Here is a 22,854-nt window from a genome sequence, read left to right on the forward strand (position 1 = left end):
AAGGAATGGACTGTAAGAAAAATAGTTTACAAAGTTCTGTAGGAATGAATATAACAAGTGTTTCACTCATGAAACCTTTTACTTTTTTTTTTTATCAGCCATAAAGCCTTGTAAATAATTGATGTAAGAAATGAAAAACAGTTTTGAGCACACAGAGATGCTTTCTTAACATTATCCCCTTCATAAATTTATTATATTCTGCCTGCAATCTGAGGCAGTTCATAAATTTATTTTATTTCATGTTATTCATAAAACAATTTGTAGAAGAAATTTGACAATTAAAAAAAAATAGTAAATAATGTGATGAAAAGATGACACAAGGTGTTGTTGTATGAATTTTTATATAGGAAATAACAATTTTTTTTATTTAGTATGTGTATCAGACATGTTGAAATCTGTGCTACCATACATTTCTGGTATTAATTGAGGTCTAAATAAAGCTTCTTGCAGTGTTTACAGGGAACTCTCTCAGCTTTGACTGCTTTGTCATTCTCAAATCTGAAAACAAAGAAAGATAAATGTATATAGTAAATGTAAATCTAACAGTAGGAACAAATTTATCATTACAAAAAACTTAATTACTATAGTAAACATGTCATCCTTTTTCTTGCAAATATATATTAATCAAATTCATTTTATTAATTCAGTCAATTATTATGTTAGACATAGCATGGTTATATGATCTTTGTTAGGAATTGTAATGGTTACTTACTATACCTTCAGTTTTCATTGGGGATGTTGCCATTTGTATTGATGTGATTACCAGATACATTACTGCAAAATCCAAATTTGTTGATAAATCAATAATAAAATAAAAATTGAGATTGATTTTTTATTTTCTCTAAATCAATGCCCCAGCACAAAAATAAAGATAAAAAAAAAATATAGAAAGAGAATCTTACAGGACTTGGAGATGAAGATCAGTGACCTCTTTTGGGATTGAACCTGTCAACTGGTTGTTGTTTAGCCATCTATATATATACACAAGGCAGAATCATAAAACAGAATTCAGACATCATTTGATTTGATAAGGTTGTTCTAAGATTATGTTTTTGGGCATAACATAGAGATGCTTACAGAAATTTAAGTGATTTCAATTTGCCAAATGACACTGGGATGTTCCCTTCCACTTGGTTATGAGACAAATCCATGCTGACAAGGCTGTTCAAGTTGCCAAGTTCCTGAGGAATCTTCCCAGATATTTTATTCTGATTCAGCTCCCTGCAATGAACAATTTATTAATCCCAAATTGTGTTGCCCTCACTCATCATGTCAATAAATTAGAGAGAGCAAACATGCATACAGGTATTTAAGGAAGGGTAATTGGCCAAGTTGTGGACTCAAACTTCCAGCTAGGTCAGAATTGAACAAGTCTCTGAAATTCAAAGTAGAAACAGGGGATAAGAAAACAGTGAAATCCTAAACCAATAACTGTAAAAGTGAATGTCGGAAGTTACAAGCGAGTGACGTGATTGTTGGAGTCGCAGGTAATATGAAACCAAGTACAAGGATCAACCAGACTGTTGTCCCAACTCTCCAATACCTTCTTGGGATCAGAAAGTGCTTGTTTGAAAGCAAAGAGAGCGTCCCCTACAAATAAAAAAGTATATATAAATAAAATTAAAAATTTAATTGTCATTATCATTAGGGTCAATCACCGCATTCAGATTATTGTTGAAAAAATCAATGTTTTATCACAATTTTGTCTTTAAAAAGTGTCTAGATAGATTAAGGGAGGAAGGTGTATTTAAACTGATATTCACCTCGACTCCTAAGCGATGTGTGACTATATTGTACTTACCAGAACAAGTTCCCATCAAAAGCTAAGGAAAAAAGTTTAATATTCCCACATACGACGTCAATAACTAGAGGTCAAAACATTGACGTCCTCTGTGGGAACGAAAAGGTTCATTATCCCTTCAACTTCTCCTTAGATCTCGACTGAGAGGCTTGTTCCGGTACCGCCAATATAATCTCACATCTTTTAGGAGTCAAAATAAAAAACAATTTAAATACACCTTCCTTTCTTAATCCACTTAGATATTTTTTAAGATAAAACTGTAATGGAACACCGATCTCCAAAATGAACAATATCTAATACGATGAGTAATTGACTTTAACAATATTATCTAGAAAACTTGATGTAAAATAATATTGAAAGGAAATTACAAAAAGAATTAAGAATAAATAGAGATAGATTGATACCTTCAGAATTTGAGAGGGATAAGAGGGGATGTTGGAGAAGGAGAACTAACACAGATAGCAAAACCAAACCAGGCATTTTTCCGATGTGTGAGTCCATAGCCAAATTCATCATTCACTTTCTGTGCATTGTTAAACTGCTACTCGTATATTTATATTTATTATTAATTAAAAACAAACATGTAAATAAAATACAAATACACCTATTAATTAATTATAAGACGTTTTTTAATACATTAATAGTATTTTCTATATTTATTAAATATATTAAGAGTATTTATTATTTTATTAATGAATAGTGACAAAGAATTTTAAAGGTCATTAATAATGCAGATAAATAGTTTTTATGTTTCTATATAAGATATAATTGTTTAATGTTGTTTAATCCATGTAAAAGAAAATATTTAATTTTTTATTTTAATACAATTTTAAATAAGTTATATATTATACTTTTCCTAATTTTCTATTGATTCGGTTACTTGGAATCTTATGAATTAAGAGATGATTTTTTATGGATTCCATTAAATTTCATTCAGAAGAAAATTTTTATAAATATCGTATTGACTCTTCTATAGGGACAGGTCAACTAAATGGAGTCAAATATAAAAACAAAAAAGTTTGGTCACTCGAAAACAAGAGTATTAAATGAACTTAATTACTCTACGCGTTACTATTTTATTTTAAAAAAAGGTTGATAATATAACAATTTTTTAATTTTAAGAAATAATTGTACATTTATTTTATTTTATTTTTTCCACCACACAATAAAGGCAATGAAATTATTTAAATATTAGAAGAAATATAAAGTTTTTTTTTTTATAAATTAAGAATAGATACATTTTTCTATTTTATTTCTTTCTTAGTTAATAACGACTAGTTAATGTGACTTCAACTTCATTAACGACAAATAAAATTTAAAAAATTATACAAAAGTTGATACTTAAAAATAAAGTGAAGAATTTTTTCTATATGTGTTCCTTACATAATTAATAATTATTAAAAGCTCTTTTTAATATTAATTTTCATGCATTTATGATGTTAATATTTAATATTTTTATTTAATATTGGTTTAAGGTTTCTTCACTCAATATTAGAGAACATTTTTTTATTTTAATATAATTTTAAATAAGTTATCAATAATACTTTTTTCAGTTTTCTCTCTCCAAACAATATACATAATAAAATATAAATAAGGTACATTTGAAAAAAAAAATCATGTTATCTTAATTTTAAAAGCGAGAGAAAGAAAGAACAAATTTCACTATTATTAAATTAGAACAGAGGGAACACTCTTTGAATATTAATTACTTTTTTACATAATAAAGATATAAAATTTGACGTTAAAAACAACTTTTAATAATCATAGAAAATTATTTAAAAAAACAGCAAAGTCAACTCAGTTAATTAACTTTTAGTATGTATAATTTGATTAAAAGTGTCAGAAAAAACACGTTATTTTGACGGTTAAATAACTTGGTGATAATTCTCATGTTATAAGTTAGTATTAAATATAACGCATTAATTTCATTTTATTTTCTAACTTTTTAGATGTATAAAAAATTATATAAATATATGATATGGATAACTATTGTATAAATTATATTGAATTTATTTAGCAAGAGATAAATTAATTATTAATTTATTTAAGTAGTTTCTAAAATTAGTTTAATGAAAGACAAAAATATTCGAGGATGTATATTGAAGTAATTAGTTTTAGGAATTTTTATTTTATAAGCTATAAGTTAAGTTAGTTTTATCTTATAGTCGTCTATTAAATTTTTTAATATTTTATGTATTGCTGTTTATTTCAATTTTACAAACATAATCAATTATTGTTCTATTTTTACTATTTATTATATTATGTTTAAATTTTTATATAATTCAAATAAAAACAGATTTAATTAAATTTTCATTTGATGATATAGTGCAACAATATTTTAAATTTTAAAAAAATAGTTTAAATTGATACATAAAATATTTTTTGATATATCACGTTTTTCCCCATGACATTAATTTATTATCATTAGATATTATATTTTACAATTAATTAAATCAATTATTCATAGCATTTAGTTTCTGTAAATTTTATTTTCATGTTTTAATAAAGTATAATTAATAACTTAATATTTAAATGTATATATAAATTTAAAATTTAAACAATAGAGTGAGAAATTACCCAAACCGTAATGGAAATTAGGATGCGGAATAAAAAAAAGTTAAACTCGCCGTATATTCGCCTTTTGTAGAATTTTTCTGTCACTCTGAAAATGACATATTGATATTTATTTATTTGTAAATATATTGATATTTTTAATTATGTAAATTTTTACTTAATTAATTTTTATTCTTAATTTTAATTTCTATTTTTAATTTAAATTTAATATGAATTTTTCTATCGAAAGTATCTTAATAGTAAGTATGTTGTTATGTTTTTTTAGCATGTATTTTAAAACTAAACCCAATTGGTCTTTTTGGCTTGTACTACAAAATCAGGAAAATGGTGATAATATAAAATATAGTTGGAAGATTAATAAATCATAACTTTAGCCCTTTTTAGTCTACATATAAAATAGTTATTATTAAGAAATTTGACGTTTATTATTGAAATTTCAATTTAAGTATGATATACACATTTTATATTAATGTTTATTATTGAAATTTCTATTTAAGTATACACGTTATATTTTACCTTTTATATGTATTTTAAAAATTACAAGTTTGTAAATTTGTGTTTTATTTTAGTTTTAAAAATCATATGATATTATGTATTTTCATTTTAATTATTAAAACAACTATATTTGTATTGGTTCGAGGAGTAAATCTTGAACCAATGTCTTTAATTAATAATTATAACATAACTATTTAAGTAATGCGACTTTGTTTATTCTTATGTATATTTGTAGGTTGACATGCTATTTCTCATGGTGAAAACAAATTACTTGGGTTTAGTATATAAACACCCCTGCAACTTATTGTTTATTGATGTAATTGGTATGTAGCATGAAGAAATTACTAATGTGCATATGGAAGTATACAACTTTAAAACTATAAACAAAATAATAATTAGAAATTATTCTATTGATATATTGATTGGAACATATAAATCATATTTTTTTTTATAGTTTTAAGTATATATTTATTCAAACTATTTTATTGAGTAATGATTATGCTGTTATAAAAACATATGATTGGTGTCATGGACCATAATAAGAATAGATTTAATGTGATATATCTAAGGTGAATATGAGTAATGTATACCTTTCATTTCACTAGAGACTATAAATTAGTTATTGTTGTATTATGTTTGACTATTTCTTAATATAGTGGTGGGGTAATTTGTTGTCAGATACAAATTTTAATTTATCAGAAGGAAAAAACATAATTCAAAGACTATAATTATGGATACAAGCAAAGAAAATTAAGCCTACAACAAGTAATTTAATATTCCTTCTCCTCAAGTAATTATTTTTAGTTTAAATATTTATGTTAGTTACATATCCAAAACAATTATAACGGTTTAAACTTTTGTATTGTGTTTGTTTGGAATTATTTACTTTTTTGCAGGTTGAGAAAATTGAGTCACTGTAACGATTTGGTTAAATGTATTTGGATTGATTTGTATGGAAAGAAAGTGAATAAGTGAATATGCGATAGTTTAAATGAAAAGATGATTTGGATGATAATTTGAGGATTAAATGTCCTTAAGTGTGAATTTTTGGTTTTATTCCTGGCAAATGGACACATTACAAAACATTTTACATGGATTGTTATATTTTTTGGTGTCAAATGGGCACAATGCATAAACACAACAACAATTTAAATTTAAATAGATCTTCGCTTTTGTTGTTTTTGGAGAAAAATTAGACATTCCTGAAATCCATTAGTGAGAGCAGTTTCTGTTGGTGATCTCACAATTAGAAATAAGAACATCGAAAAATTTACATTGAAAATTTATAAGGTGAAATTAGGCTTAAATTCTACATATTCTACATACCCCTCTTTCTATATATCTCTTTCACACACACACCAGCACTTGTGTTTTTGCATGCACTATCGCATGTAGTACTACATAACTTGTTCTCTCTACTTAGGGCAATTATTAATAGCCATCACCGGAGGCTTCCATATGTTATGGTTCAGGGTTTCTGGACAAAACAAAGATACCAGTTTCAGGTTCAGTTGCAGTTCATGGCAAGAAACCAAAGATGTCGCTTCTCTGCTAATTTTATATCTTTAACAATTCTTTTATGATCAAATCAATGAACGAGTAGTGTAGAATAATTTAGTTTGGTTTGCATAATGAGTTGTTTTACTCACCCCTTAAATGTTGTATCTTATGCAGTACCATAACAATAGTTTTAACTGAACCCACATTCCACGATATATTTCGCATTACCAAGATTGAAATTGTGCCACGGATATCGACAATAATTCAACCAAAAATTAGTTTCAAGGAGACAGAATTGTTCAAATCCTACAACAAATACTATCACCATATTCCCAAGATTATGAAATATATTAATAGGTATACTGGATTAGAACGATACAAAATTTCCATGCAACTCCATTGAGAATCAGTTTCATCAATGTATCTGAAAAGTCCTCTTGAAATCTAGAGTTGTGTAGAAAAGCATTACTGATCGAGAAAGAAAGAACAAGCCCTTTTGATTACGCTTTGAATATCAGAAAGAAAGAACAATCATATTGTCAAATATTTAAAAGTATCACTGTAAAGCCTGTGATGCCTTTAAGTGGGCAATGTTCACCGATGCAACTATGGTTATTTGTGAGAATGAATAATCCTTGTAAAGACCTTACCAACAACAGAATAATGAGTCAGAGGAGGAGGCATTCAACATGAATTATCTGTGCAAGATTAAAAGGCCTAAGATTCACCCTTCTCGAACTCACATTTTGACCATTTTTTATTTCTTGCTTCATTAACAACGAACGTTAGCATAATAAAACAAGCACCAGAATGGATTACAATGCAACGTTGTAACACATAGTGCAATGAAATCTCATGTTCACCATCTTTTAACGTTGAGAAAGCAGTCAGTACAAGCAGTAAAGAGTTGTAAATAAACACAGAGGAAGAGCAGAATAATGATGAGAACATAGAAGCATGATATTTAAGATGTGAATTAGAAAAAACCTAATAGGTAAGCACTAAGGGTTGCTGAAGAGACTACACAAATCAAAACGAACTCTTCAACAATGCTGGTTCTGCATTTCAAGTACTAACAAAAGTAAACGCTCAAATATAATTGTGGAATACAGCAACGCGCGACCTTCATACAAACACCTAAACTTCAGCTTTAAGGAAGTGAGGGCTAATCAAACGAGCAACATCTAGCATACCAACTCGGTCTCTCCCATCAAATATCTTCTTCAACTTCTCATCACAATTTATAGTCCTCTTGTCTTCAGGGTCCTATCACAAAACAACCACAATTCAGTTATAACTAATCCAAAGTAAATGCCAGATAGAAACAGAACAACATACTACATGAAAATAACGCAGCACCAAACTACTAAAAATCCCCTTTCAAAAAAGAAGAATGAAGCAAACCCTAACAATAAGGAAAGAAAAATTTGACAGTGGTGGAAAAGAAGAGAAGAAATTAGGTATTTGGAAAAGGAGGGAACCTGGAGATTGTTGTCCTTGATATAAGCCCAAATGAGTTTGAGGGCTTGGGTTCTGGCAATCTCCTGAGCGCCGACGAGGGCTGCCATCTCAGGGGTCACTCGGCGGGGTTTCATGATGCCACGGATTTTGCGGGTTCCTTGCTCCGAGTGAGAGACGGTGCAAGAGGTAACGGTTCGCACCATGCGCAGCCCAGAAGCAGAAGCAGAACGCGAAGGCCTCGCCAAGCTCAGAGTGTGGGATTCTGGAGGGAGAATGGAGGAAGAGAAGAGCCCAAAAGAGAGAGACATAGCTACAGCCATAGCCACACTATCTAACCAGAGACAGAAACAAAGAGAGAAAGAGAGAAAGAAACAGGATAATACCCTCCCACACTCTTTCTATCCCTTCTTCTCCTGCGCCAGTATCTCCATTTACTAAAATACCCTCTCATTTCAAATTTTTACAAAGAAGTATTTTTCAAGTTTCAAACGCTGCTGATGTATTGATAATGTTATATTATAATTAGAAGAAGATATATATATATATATATATATATATATATATATTTCAAATAAAATAGTTTTAAAATTATATTCGACCAAATTATAATTGTATAATAGTATCAGTAATTTGTAGTTATCAAAGGATTCTTTTTTTAAAATAAATAATGATCAACAATTTTTCCCTTTCAAATATTCCAAACCTTTTTCGCGTCCAATATTGAGCATTTCAAATTAAAAAAAGATGGCACCCTATCCAAGCCCTAAAATTTGTTAAGAAAAGTACCTTCTCTTCCTCATAGGCAGGCCCAAGAGAAAAAAGGCCTCAGCCCAGATGAAATCTACTTCGCTCCTAAAACTTGGTAGGTAATTACTTCCCACACCTTCAAAATTTCTTCTGCAATGCCTCATTGTGCTGGAATAGGAAAGTAATATGTTTAAATTCTTATATTGTACCGGTCGGTCCGTACGACACTTGGAGGTCCGGTATCCGGTCAAAACTGACCAACATGACCAAAATTATTACACCCCAATAGAAAATACTCTTAATCACGATCTAATTCGGCTCAATAACAAATGGTCCATGATAATCATATAAATAGGCATAGATTTCAAGAATAAGGTACGTCATTATTCAGTATTAATAGCACCGAATGTCAAATACCAAACTCTTACTTAAACATCGATGTACCTTTTGCAGGTACCCATCCGAGCGTGGAATTTACAGAGATGAGGAGTGGAGAAGTGCGAGAAGGACAATGAGAACATCTAGAGGAAAGGAGGACAGGTGAGAAAATGCAATCTGTTTTACAATTATTTTGAAAATTGTATGTTTTATAATTAGTTTCTCCTAGATTATTCATCTTGTAATTAAATTTCTTATTATGAAATAAGTTCCGAAACAGTTGAAAACAATCAAATTTAATTCAAATGCTTTATCTAACAAGTTTTTTTAATAATATTTCAGTTTATTTCTAATAGAAGAGGTTTAGTCAACCAACGAGAAAGAAACAGCGTGTTGCTACGCACACTTACATCAAAGCTCTCCACATTCCCATTTTCAAAAATCATTTTCAATGAAGTGTAGGAAGTAATTATAGGGCGCAAAAGGTAATTCCCCATGACACTTGACATTGGTTGGTGAGTGATAAGAAGCCCAACAGGTAGTGGAGGGCTTAGATTTTCAGGTAAATTCTTCCTACACCCATGTTTTCCACTTGCACCACCGTACGTTTCAAAATACCAATATTACCCTTCTGGAAATAAAATTAGGGATCCATAAAGTTGGAGTGTTTTTTTTTGTGTTTTGAAGTTTATGATGAGTTTGTGGTGTTGCCTCGTCCGTGATGCTCATGTTTGGTAGTGACTGCTAGTGATGGTAGAAGGTAGATGCAATGTTGTATTAATGTTTTTATGATCGAAATAAAATATCACGATATTTCTATTATGAAGTAAACTCCTCACGTATGTTAGTCTACATTGAGTCATACATATTAGACATGTGTATGGTTCATATTTTGTTCATACATTTTCAAACATATGACATCATCTTTTACAACTCCCGTCGCAATTAAAATTGATTACATTGTACTTTCTAAACTTGTGCATGTGAAGTTAGAGAATGATTGTATCATACACCCTTTAGACATTATGTGGTCCACTTAGTGTTATCAAGAGGCTAAGTTGTGATAATCCTTTTATGTTAGTTGGATGCAAGTTTTTCATAGCTGTTAGGGCTTATCCCTACACATGTTAGTGTTAGAGTTAAGTAGTGTCTAAGATCAAGAGGGGAGAGGTGAATTGAGCTTATCAAATTTTCGCAAAACAATCTAATTTACTATGTAACAGAGGTGAAAACAACAGATTGATATTAAATGGAACAAATTGTTTTTACAGATGAATTTAGCACAATCAAACCAAGATCAGCACAATTTAGATCAACAAGCAGCAATACCAGAACCAAATTGATTACCTTTATCAGTTTATAAAGTTGCAGTTTAAGGTACAAGATTAATCAATTTTTACTTAGCATAATCCATCTAGAGTAATGAACCAAATGTCACAATTTAGTTAAAGGAACCAGTTCACCCTTCTTATCCTATTACAGATTCACACAACAGCTTGATTTATGATTAGAGGATTGATTAACAAGTTAGAGCGGCAGATTTAACCAGGTCCAAAATTAACAGATTTAGTTTCAATATAACAGATTCCTTTCTTGACAGATTATGTGAAATTACAGAATTAAGAGCAGAGATGAGAAAGGAAACACACAAGAATTTTTATACTGGTTCACTCATCAAGAGCTACGTCCAGTTCACCTCACTCCAAGGTGTAATCCACTAAAACTGATACAATCAATTACAAACACACAGTAGTTCTTGAACCCTTCAAGAACCTCAACAATCAAGGCTGAAAAACACTATTCCAGCATACCTTGCACTCCAAGAAACCCTATCTAGAGTGACTAACACTTAAAATCAATACAAGAATGAATAAGGAAAAGATTACACCTGAAACAATGTTGCAAGAACATAAACCAGTTGTTCTATTTGCTCCAAGACAGTACCAGCACCTTCATCCAGCACAAGGTTCTTCAAGAACAAGCTCACATGTATTTCACTTTTGAAAAACCTTTGCAAAAACCTTTTCAATTCACTTTCTCACACACAAATGTTGTATTTCTGTTAAAACTGTGATTATTCAGCATCCCTTTACGTGAGAATGACATTTTATTTTATAGAGAACAGTTTCTAACCACTTTTAAAAAACAGTTACAGAGCAGTTAGCAAAACAACAGATTGATTCTAAAAAACAACAGGTTAAAAGATGATAAAGCTGCCAGCTCAGCTTAACTGAAATAACAGACTGAGCTGTACCTTTGGTGCCCTAACAGAATTTCGAAAAGCCTTTAACAGAGAAGAAGTAAACCGATTGCTTCTCAATAAAACAGATTTATTTTTTGTACTGAATCAAACCATTTAAGAGAACTTTAAAAAACTTTTCCAAAACCGTTTAACCACATCATGAGCTTGATCTTACTACCTTGATTTGGCATCTAGGATGGGTCATGCAGCAAAAGGCAACCTTGAATACACACAACCCTAAAGAACGAGATCATCTAAGACATATAGCAACCTACAAAGCAACCTAGCTAACATCTACATCAAACACACTAAGACTAGGTAGAGATGAGCTTCATCCACCTTCAACAATCTCCCCCTGTTTGATGGAGACAAAAACACCTTTGCTTTGCATACTTTGATGATCAAAACCTGCACTGTACTAACTGCCAAAACCTGTACAACAACATTTAGAAATAAAACCAGAATATAACAGTGTGTGAGTTTTGTGCTACCTCCCTGCAACTTTAACCAGAGCCTCAACCTTTGTGAGTTGTTTCTCTGTTCTTCCCCCCCTTTGGATTCATCAAACAGAATAAGGCATGGGATAAAGACATACCATAGACATTCATAACAGTTCAAACAAACAACCAGTATAGAGTTCTATTACAACCCAAAATAAAACAAACTAAAACCAGTGCAGAATAAAGACAAACAGACTAAACCCTAATTGTTCAACAAGATATAAAAGATAGAGACTATGAAATAGGATCACTTGTTGTGGTAGTAGAGCTCAGCTAGCTGCTCTTGAACTCCTTCAATTTGGTCATCCAAGTGTTGAAACCTGGCTTGAGCCATTTCATAATGTGCCTTTTGGTCATATGTGAGTATGTCCAGCCTGCTTAGAACTTGTCTTTCGAACATGGATAGAGGTTCACCTCTATACACAGGTTCCTCATATGCAACTAGTGCATTTTGGCTTGTAGCAGCAACATCCTCATTTCCAGAAGAGTGCACTGGTGACTCATCCATGTGTTGCACCCCATCAGCATTTTCTTCTTCTTCATTTGTTGGATCAGCTGCTTCATTCTCAGCTCTATTTGCAGCATTCCTTCTAAATACCCAGCTGTCATCCTCCTTTTGGAACCCCATCTTCAAGAGAGTGGAGTTGTCTATTTCACTTGCTGCCTTAATGGTGTCATTTCTTTCATTTGCAGTGTCAACTTCAAAATAATCAATTAGCTTTGACACAAAAATAGCATATGGAAAACGATAATCTGGAAGCTTTGTGGATTTGAGCATATGCTCTACCATTGTACTCACCTAATTTACCTTGAGTTGATTCATTATGCAGTACAGCAGAATCAAATCCTCTTCATGAAGAGTAGCATGATTACTTCTTCTTGGAGTAAGCTGCCAAGCAATTATGTAGGCAACGAGTCTTGGAATTATTGTGAGATTTCCAGCATGAAATCTGGCTACTTGTTCAGCAGGGTTTCTAACACAACTCCTATAAAATTGCATTTTGTTAAACCCTTGAATTCCAGCAGTATTCCCTTTGCTAACCTTCATTCCTGAATACTTGATTCCTCCCACATTGTTCCATATTTCTCTTGTAATTTTCAGCTTCACACCTTTCACATGGGAAACCAGATTTTTGCCTTCTTGAACCAGATTGCTGTAGAACACTTTCACCAAGTCTGGATAGACATTTCCAGTCATTTCTAAGAAGTTTTTCAGCTTTTGATACTTGAGCAGAGTTTTTGCTTCAGTCAAATTTTCTTCCCTTAACCATGAAAATTCCAGCACCTTGGGCGCATTGACTTGTTTTCTGCTTGTCTCATGGATGAACCTAGTCATGGCTTCAGAATTTCCAGCAAACCATTTTTCCAGGATGCCTTGGCTACTGTTAGGTTGTTCTTTGGATTTCTTCTTTCTGTGTGAGGAGGATGCCATGCTTGATCTGTTGTTATCTACACTTAGTCACCTAAAGATAAATCAGCTAGAAGAAGGGTTAGTAACATTTCACATGATCACTTCAAAATAGAAATTAAGCACAGTAATCTGTTTTGAACCTGGACAACACGTAGTAGAGATGAGAAGGTGTGAGAGATAATTGATTAGTGCTAGGTTTATATAGAGCTTTAACTCAGATTTCAAAAATCACAAATTTTAGAGGAAATCAATTTAATCAGATTTCAAGAATTATGGGTTAAAAGAAAATCAAATCAAACAGACATGCTTCAGATTTTATTCTTGTGGTGCAGCAAGTTCATGTGTTGATTTACGTAAGAATATATTGGAACCAGATTTTGTTAAATCAAATCTGTTGCACCTACACAATATCCAATCAGTTAGGATACCCACACGCTAATTTGCATAGACTTGCTGGTTAATAACCGTAAAAGCAGTCAAAGATAAAGAGAGAGAGAAAAGCAAATCTTTCTCTTTCCTAGTCACAGCTGTGATTCTGAAACAGGGAACAAAACATGTTAAAAAATAAAGTAACAGATTGAAATTTTTACTGCAGAGGACAATTTAAGCTAATGATACCCAATTCATTTAGAAGAAAATAAAACCTGTCTTTAGCAAGAGGTTTAGTGAATAGATCAGCTAATTGAAATTCAGTGCCAATGAATTTTATATCACAAGTTCCATTAGCTATATGTTCTCTTAGAAAGTGATGTCTAATTTCAATATGTTTAGTCCTTGAGTGCATGACAGGATTCTTAGACAGATTTATAGCACTAGTATTATCACAATTTATAGGTATCTTGTTTAATAAAATTCCAAAATCACTTAGCTGTTGCCTTAGCCATAAGGTTTGAGCACAACAACTTCCAGCAGCTATGTATTCTGCCTCTGCTGTAGAGAGAGCCACACAAGCCTGTTTCTTGCAATGCCAAGAGATTAGACTTGATCCAAGCATGTGACAAGTCCCACTTGTGCTTTTCCTATCAACCTTGCAACCTGCAAAGTCAGAGTTTGAAAAACCAGTTAAATTTAAAGATACATTGTTAGGATACCATAACCCAACATCCTTAGATCCTTGTAAGTATTTCAGAATTCTCTTTGCTGCATTGTAGTGTGATTCCTTTGGATCAGATTGATATCTAGCACATAAGCACACAACAAACATAATGTCAGGCCTGCTAGCAGTTAAGTATAATAAGGAACCAATTAAACCCCTGTACTTAGATTGATCCACTGATTTTCCTGCAGAATCTTGATCCAGCTGGAAGCTTGTTGAAATAGGAGTGTTGATTGCTTTGCATTGATCCATATCAAACCTCTTAAGCAGCTCCTTGCAATATTTTTCTTGGCTTATGAAAATTCCATCCTTGAGTTGTTTCACTTGTAGTCCAAGGAAGAAATTCATTTCTCCTAACATTGACATCTCAAACTCACTCTTCATTGTTTTCACAAAGTCTTCACACATCTCTTCATTTGTAGATCCAAAGATGATATCATCCACATAGACTTGCACAAGTATAATGTCTTCTCTTTTCTTCTTTATGAACAAGGTTTTATCAGAATTTCCACGGTTATATCCTTGAGAGAGCAGAAATTCACTTAGCCTCTCATACCATTGCCTAGGTGCCTGCTTCAATCCATATAACGCCTTCTTAAGCATGTACACATGCTCTGGATTTTTATGATCTTCGAACCCTGGAGGTTGAGATACAAACACCTCTTCATTAATGTAACCATTTAAGAATGCACTCTTGACATCCATTTGAAATAACTTGAAACCTTGTATGCTGGAAAATGCTAAGAGTAATCTGACAGCTTCAAGACGTGCTACTGGTGCATAGGTTTCACCAAAATCAATTCCCTCTTCTTGGTTATAACCTTTAGCAACCAACCTTGCTTTATTTCTAGTGATAACCCCATGTTCATCCATCTTGTTCCTGTACACCCACTTGGTTCCTATGATATTCATCTCATGCTTTCTTGGAACCAAAGTCCACACTTCATTATATTCAAACTGGTTCAGTTCTTCCTGCATTGTTGTTATCCAATTGTTGTCTTGCAGTGCTTCTTCCAGACTTTTAGGCTCAATCTGTGAAACAAAGGCCACTGTTCTGCAGAAATTATTAAGTGAATTCCTTGTTGAGACTCCTTTCTCAATTTTACCAATTACATTGTCTAGTGTAAGATCCCTGAGTGTCTTCCATTCCTTAGGCAATCCTGCATTCACAGTAGATTCTTTGACAGAATTTTGATTAGTTGCATCAAGCTCACTAGATTGATTCTTTTGCAAAATGGTTCTTAAATCATCCATACCAGGTTCATCCAGAACAGATTTGGGCACAGAAAAATCTGTTTCATCAAATACAACATGTATAGATTCTTCTACTGCAAGCAATCTTTTGTTATACACTCTATAAGCATGACCATTTATAGCATATCCAATATGTATTCCTTCATCTGATTTAGGATCAAATTTCCCCAGATTGTCTTTACCATTATTTAGAACAAAACATTTGCAACCAAAGACCCTAAGATGACTAATGCTAGGTTTCCTACCTTTATACAATTCATAGGGAGTTTTCTTAAGAATTGGTCTAATCAATGTTCTGTTAAGCACATAAGAAGTAGTGTATACTGCATCTGCCCAAAAAGATTTAGGTAAACCAGATTCATTTAACATGGTCCTAGCTAACTCCTCTAGTGACCTATTCTTCCTTTCAACTACACCATTTTGTTGGGGTGTCCTAGGAGCAGAATAACTATGTGTGATCCCATGTTTTTCACAATATCTATCAAATTTTTCATTTTGAAATTCTCCCCCATGATCACTACGAATCTGTTTTATCCTATTTTCATTTTCATTATGCAGAACTTTAGCAAGTTTCTTAAAGGCTTTATATGCATCATTTTTAGAAGCAAGAAACAAAGTCCATGTATATCTTGAAAAGTCATCAACAATCACCAAGGCATAGTAATTTCCAGCTAAGCTAGCAGTCCTAGATGGTCCAAACAAGTCCATATGTAAAACATCCAAGGCTTTATTTGTAGAAATCACATCTTTAGATTTAAATGTAGTTCTTATCTGTTTTCCCTTTACACAAGCATCACACAATCTGTTATTCTGAAATTTTATGTTTGGTAAACAAGAAACTAGTTCCTTAGACTTTAGCTTATTCAAGTGATTTGTGTGAATATGAGCTAGCCTCCTATGCCACAGCCATGACTCATCACTTTTAGACAACAAACACTCATTTTCAGAACAGCTCTTTATAATATCTAAGAGATAGATGTTGTTTACCCTTTTTCCAGTGAACAACACCTTACCAGAAATTTCATTTGAAATTGTACAGGTGTTGGCTTCGAAATTAACCTCGTATCCCTTGTCACACAGCTGGCTAATGCTTAGAAGACTATGTTTTAGCCCTTCAACATACAGTACATTCTCAATAGTGGTTGAGTCTTTAGTACCAACATCTCCTCTTCCAAGAATTTTTCCTCTATTGTTGTCCCCATATGTGACATGCCCTTCAGCTTTGAGTTTCAGATTTATGAACTGGGTCACATCACCAGTCATGTGCTTTGAGCAGCCACTGTCCAGGTACCACTGATTTTTCCTGTTGTTTTTTGAATCAAAGTTATATTCTTCCTCATTCACCATAAAGCACAGATTTGCTTCCTCACTTTCGGTTGAGGAATTACTAGATGTGGATACATCATTTTCTTCCCATGAGATGTATGCTTTTTTGCCTTTGCTTCTTTCACTTTTCTTGCTTGCTGATTTTTCTTTGTTTTGATTGTTTGGACAATCAACCTTTATATGACCTGGTTTACCACATCCAAAACAAGTGTAATTGGAAGAATTCGAATCATTGGGTTTAGAGTACCTCTTTCTTTGTTGAGTTCTGTCACGATTTTTCTTTCTAAGAAACCTACTGAATTTTCTGGTGAGCAGACTCAAAGTCTCATCATGTTCAGGATCAACTTCTTCCTCACTTGTATCATGTTCCATGGTGGTTTTCAGGGCAATTCCTTTGGCTTTCTTCTCCACAGTTTCTTGTTCTTTCAATCTTTTCAACTCTATTTCATGCTCTATCAGCTTTCCAAAAAGTGCAGCAGTGGACATCTTGGATAAATCTCTGGATTCTGAGATTGCTGTTACATTAGGCTGCTAGCTCCTATCAAGGCATTTTAGCACCTTTATGTTGAGCTCTTCCTTGTCAAAGACTTTACCAAGGCCAATGAGGTGATTTACAATATGTGTAAATCGTTTCTGCACATCTGCAATACTTTCTTCTGATTGCATTCTGAACAGTTCGTATTCCTGAATTAGTGAGTGCTTCCTTGCCCGTTTTACATCATCAGTCCCTTCATGAGTTACCTCTAGTACCTCCCACATATCCTTAGCTGAGTTGCATTTAGAGACTCTAAAGAACTCATCCATATTCAGTGCAGAAGTGATGATATTCTTGGCCAAGGAGTCATATTATGCCTTCTTCTTCTCGGTTTCACTCCATTCAAACCAAGGCTTCTTTATTGTTTCTTCTTTGACAACCTGCATAGGTATGAAAGGTCCACTGACCACTGCATCCCAGATTCCCATGTCAATAGACTCCATAAAGATTTTCATCCTGATTTTCCAGAAAGCATAGTTAACACCACCAAACATAGGAGGTCTATTAATAAACGCACCTTCAGCAAAAGGCATTTTAAACTCAGACATCATGCATACACTTGATACCAATTGTTAGAGTTAAGCAGTGTCTAAGATCAAGAGGGGAGGGGTGAATTGAGCTTATCAAATTTTCGCAAAACAATCTAATTTACTATGTAACAGGGGTGAAAACAACAGATTGATATTAAATGGAACAGATTGTTTTTACAGATGAATTTAGCACAATCAAACCAAGATCAGCACAGTTTAGATCAACAAGCAGCAATACCAGAACCAAATTGATTACCTTTCTCAGTTTATAAAGTTGCAGTTTAAGGTACAAGATTAATCAATTTTTACTTAGCATAATCCATCTAGAGTAATGAACCAAACGTCACTGTTTAGTTAAAGGAATCAGTTCACCCTTCTTATCCTATTACATATTCACACAACAACTTGATTTATGATTAGAGGATTGATTAACAAGTTAGAGCGGCAGATTTAACCAGGTCCAAAATTAACAGATTTAGTTTCAATATAACAGATTCCTTTCTTGACAGATTATGTGAAATTACAGAATTAAGAGCAGGGATGAGAAACGAAACACACAAGAATTTTTATACTGGTTCACTCATCAAGAGCTACGTCCAGTTCACCTCACTCCAATGTGTAATCCACTAAAACTGATACAATCAATTACAAACACACAACAGTTCTTGAACCCTTCAAGAACCTCAACAATCAAGGCTGAAAAATACTATTCCAGCATACCTTGCACTCCAAGAAACCCTATCTAGAGTGACTAACACTTAAAACCAATACAAGAATGAATAAGGAAAAGATTACACCTGAAACAATGTTGCAAGAACATAAACCAGTTGTTCTATTTGCTCCAAGACAGTACCAGCACCTTCATCCAGCACAAGGTTCTTCAAGAACAAGCTCACATGTATAAAACAATGGTTCGATTAGTCGTCAACGAGGTTTATAATACATTTATACGAATTAAAAGGACACAATGCTCACAAACAATAACAAATTCCCTAAATTAAGAACATAACACGCTTGTGAAATTAAATGAAAAATGTAAATACAATAGCATCACAACCTATCTACTAGGCCTAATTCACTTCCCATGTACAAGAGCACGTGCATTTCTAATGTAAACAACCTTGCCATCCGTCATTCCATGCACAAACTAGAGTGCAGTATGGGTTCCTTCTCGTGCTAAAGTATCTTCTGACACATGTCCACAATCAATTATCATCTACAATACGTTCACGATTTGCCTAAATACACCTTGCAATCATTTAAATGGTAAATGTTATTGAACATAGTAAAATCAAAATCAAGATAAATGAACAATACATACACAACAATGTAATAACTTATCGAACATTCATTTTCCTATTGTGATGGTGGTTCTTTATCTCCATCCCTTAAATTATGAGGGTGACAACGCGATAATATAATTAGTTGATCTTCCTCTGTCATACGAAGTATAATGGGTGTGACACATAGGGGTGGCAAAACGGGTCAACTCGATCCGTCATTGGCCCACCAAAAGCAGGGTGGGGTGGGTTGGTCTGCCAAGGTTATACCAATTGAAATTGGTATATGTCCCATCATAGGGTGGATTAGTAGGCTGACCCGCCACTTTTCAATTTTTTTTTTTTTTGTAATTGTTTTTATTTATTTGGTTGTAGTCATTGATATTACTTTTTAAAAAATTAAAATGCAAGGAAAAGCAATAAAATTGAATCAAACTTTAATATTTTAACAAAAAAGGGTTTAATGTCTAACAAAATAAAATAAATATAAAAAATACTTTAATGAATCAAATGATGTATAAAGAAGTTAAAGTAAATAAAATTCATAAAAACATTAACCATCATCAATTTTAATTCTAAAAGCATGAGATTCATTTTTAAAACTGTCAAAAATAAAGAATGATAGGCTAGCTCACCCTGCCCCGTTTGTGGCTTGCCGAGTTAGCGGATTAGACGGGTCAAGCCAATATGGACTTACAAGTTCAAAAAGTTGACCTATTACACTTAATTGATGACAGGTAAGTAACCTCATCTGCCAAACCCGACCCACTTTATTATCCTTAGTGATATAGATTTAGACCACTACATGTATGTAACTACACATCCATATGAATGTACAACAACCATTATCACTGGTTGACATAGTACAACTATAAAAAGTGGATATAATTTTAATACTTCAATCCATTCATAAATAGCAACTAAAGTGAATATATGGAACAAATCAATATAATTACTCATGAACAATACTAAAAGCTTTAGAAGCAAATAAACATGGTAGAAAAAAAAAGCAATCTAAAATGAAGGATTTTTATAGAAGTAAACATCGGATAGCAAGCCAACTTTGAATGGTTTTAATTTTTGTATCAAACAATGTGTATATTGAATTTTGCTATCAAACTGTTACAACGGTTTTAGAACCTTAAATTCCAGGGCAAAAGCGAAGGTAATAATACTTTTCCCATGTGCAAGCTCACTGCTTGAATGCACAATGATTAGTTACTCAATCATTGCCTATAGATTCAAGCAATGGATAATAATGTCTAAAGGAAAATTATGGTTATGTATATTTCGCTTAACCAAATGAAATGATGGCATTGGGTCGTCAATTTGAAAACGACGAAAAGCTAATCACAAAGTGGTTGTGTTGAAAATCGCCATCGTAATCTGTAGATGACATTTATTCAAAGCTTGAGAGTCGAGAGAAGAAAAGGAAAATAATTTGGTTTGGGAATATATTTTAGAAAGTGGCATAATTTTTTGAATAAGAAAAAAAAGTTAATATTAATGAGCATTTAGAAGATTTAGACGTGAATGCATTAAGGAAGAATTAGTTGAAGGGCGTTGCTTAACGAAGTGAATAGAAAGTAGGAAAAGATAGGACCTAACGAAGCCACCTTTTTGCTTTCTCTCACCCACTTCTGTTACCCAACAAAAGGACACCGCAAGCTCACATATTCACCTCATTTAACACTATTTGTAACTTCGTATGGGAATTAATTAGCAGCAATAGAAGGAGATGGTGGTTGTAGTAAATGTGTAGCAGAGTGGGTTGTTTTGGTAGATACTCCCTTTCAGAGATTAACCCAGGTACTTATGCTACTTACATATTCTGAAATCAAAGTTCCAACAAACAAACTTGTTATTTACGAAACCACGCTGCTATCAGAGTCAACTCATAATTCATATATCATACATGTCTAAAATACAAAGTGCAACACCAATTACTTATAATCATGTTGATTAATGGGAAAGAGGAGGAGCATGATGATTGAAGAGTGTGTGGGGAGGGAGATCCACCTTACCAACTAGTCCTTGGCTTTTGGCACAGCCATGAACGTGGAGTACAAATCACACATGCCCCTCCCTATGACCCACAGATATATTCTTCTGATGTTTATGATATGTATTAATAGAGGAAGGTAAAAAAATGTAAAAGAAGATGTAAATAAAGAGTTGAGTTGAGGTAGCACATCGCACTATGATTATGGTGGTTAGAGCCCTGCTTTCATGAGTGGTGGTGGGTCTTCCTTCTCATGCTCAGATGTGTCTGTTTGGTTGCGTTTAGATCCAGAATTTCCAAACACTCTCTCTATATAACCTCTTTCTCCTTCATTCTCAAATTCAAACTCAAACTCACTCTCACACACACACCATGGACCACCATTTTCTTTTCTTCCTTGCCTTCACATGCACTGTACTTGCCGGCGTTGGAGCCCAGGCTCCATCCACCTCCCCAACCACCTCTCCTGCGCCTCCCACCCCCACCACTCCCCAGGCCTCTCCACCTCCCCTCCAGTCCTCTCCGCCTCCCGCTCAGTCCTCTCCGCCGCCTCTTCAGTCTTCACCTCCTCCTGCTCAGTCTCCACCACCTCTCAGCTCTCCTCCTCCCGCCTCTCCACCACCTGCCTCTCCACCACCTGCCTCCCCTCCACCTGCCTCCCCTCCTCCGGCCTCCCCTCCTCCGGCCTCTCCACCACCCGCATCCCCTCCCCCGGCCTCTCCCCCTCCCTTTTCACCACCTCCTGCCACTCCCCCACCAGCCACCCCTCCACCGGCAACACCTCCACCGGCAGTTCCTCCGCCGGCATTGACCCCAGCACCTCTCTCCTCTCCACCAGCCACATCTCCAGCTCCCGCTCCTGCAAAGCTCCTTTCCCCTTCACTCACACCGTCCTTGTCTCCCGGTCCCAGCCTCTCCACCATCTCTCCCTCTGGTGATGATGTAAGTCCTTCACTCCTCTCTATCTTATCTATGTAACATACATAGACATTGAATGCATAAAAAAAACTACGTTTAATCTTTAAAATGAAAATGGTAAAGATGACTATCTATTATAAATTATATAAATTCACAATAATGTTCTGTATAAATATACAACATATAATTATGAATTATATAAATAAAAATTTATGTATATAAGAATGTTTTAGTTTTTTTTATAACAAAAGATGTTTCTTATAACATTTGTTTCTTATTTTTATAACTATATTAAAATTATTTTTAAAAAATTAATATCTTTCTTTTTAAAAGTATGTTAGAATGATGTTAAAATTGTCAAGTATTTTTTAAATTAAATACTTCACAAAATACAGTGTTATATTATCGGTGTCTGAATGGAAGTACATTTAAGAGAATTGCACAAATAGTATCTTATTGTAATTTCTCATTTTTCATTAAGAGAATGAATTCACTCCACGTTGATCATAAAATGAATCCAAGTTAATTTGTGGCATTGCAGAGTGGGGCTGAAAAGTTGTGGTCCTCTGGGAGCATAGTATTGGGATGCGCTTTGGTGTTCATGATGTTCTAGACATCTCTGTCTTCGGACCCAATTCATGTTTTTTTGCTGTTTACCTTCTATATATTATTTTGTACGTGGATGTGATATGAGATTCTATTACTGTATTCGAGTTATATACATTTCTTGTATTCTTGGGAGATTTCAGAGGAGGTTTTGTATTTCATGTATGCCACTATTATTAGTTTATCTCGCTCTTCACC

General features: G+C 33.4%; 3 protein-coding genes across 3 annotated transcripts; 1 reads left to right on the plus strand and 2 right to left on the minus strand.

Annotated features, from left to right (window-relative positions):
- Nucleotides 1–324: 324 nt before the first annotated feature.
- Nucleotides 325–2,334, minus strand: LOC137810439 (somatic embryogenesis receptor kinase 2). The gene is made up of 7 exons (XM_068611686.2): nt 2,206–2,334; nt 1,458–1,590; nt 1,304–1,375; nt 1,078–1,221; nt 903–971; nt 718–774; nt 325–498 (listed from the first exon to the last, which is right to left on the minus strand). The coding sequence occupies exons 1-6, from the start codon at nt 2,315–2,317 to the stop codon at nt 720–722; spliced, it is 585 nt and encodes a 194-aa protein (XP_068467787.1). The 5' UTR covers nt 2,318–2,334; the 3' UTR covers nt 325–498; nt 718–719.
- A 4,975-nt stretch (nt 2,335–7,309) lies between these two features.
- Nucleotides 7,310–8,240, minus strand: LOC137810440 (SWIB/MDM2 domain superfamily protein). Its single transcript, XM_068611687.1, has 2 exons — nt 7,852–8,240; nt 7,310–7,636 (listed from the first exon to the last, which is right to left on the minus strand). The coding sequence occupies exons 1-2, from the start codon at nt 8,149–8,151 to the stop codon at nt 7,508–7,510; spliced, it is 429 nt and encodes a 142-aa protein (XP_068467788.1). The 5' UTR covers nt 8,152–8,240; the 3' UTR covers nt 7,310–7,507.
- Nucleotides 8,241–21,335: 13,095 nt separating this feature from the next.
- Nucleotides 21,336–22,840, plus strand: AGP9 (arabinogalactan protein 9). Its single transcript, XM_068611689.1, has 2 exons — nt 21,336–22,074; nt 22,592–22,840. Exons 1-2 carry the CDS (start codon nt 21,505–21,507, stop codon nt 22,661–22,663), a joined length of 642 nt encoding a protein of 213 aa, XP_068467790.1. The 5' UTR covers nt 21,336–21,504; the 3' UTR covers nt 22,664–22,840.
- The last annotated feature ends 14 nt before the right edge of the window (nt 22,841–22,854 follow it).

This window comes from Phaseolus vulgaris, chromosome 2 (genome assembly GCF_051622355.1).
Source record: "Phaseolus vulgaris cultivar YP4 chromosome 2, ASM5162235v1, whole genome shotgun sequence".
Classification (NCBI taxonomy): Eukaryota; Viridiplantae; Streptophyta; class Magnoliopsida; order Fabales; family Fabaceae; genus Phaseolus; species Phaseolus vulgaris.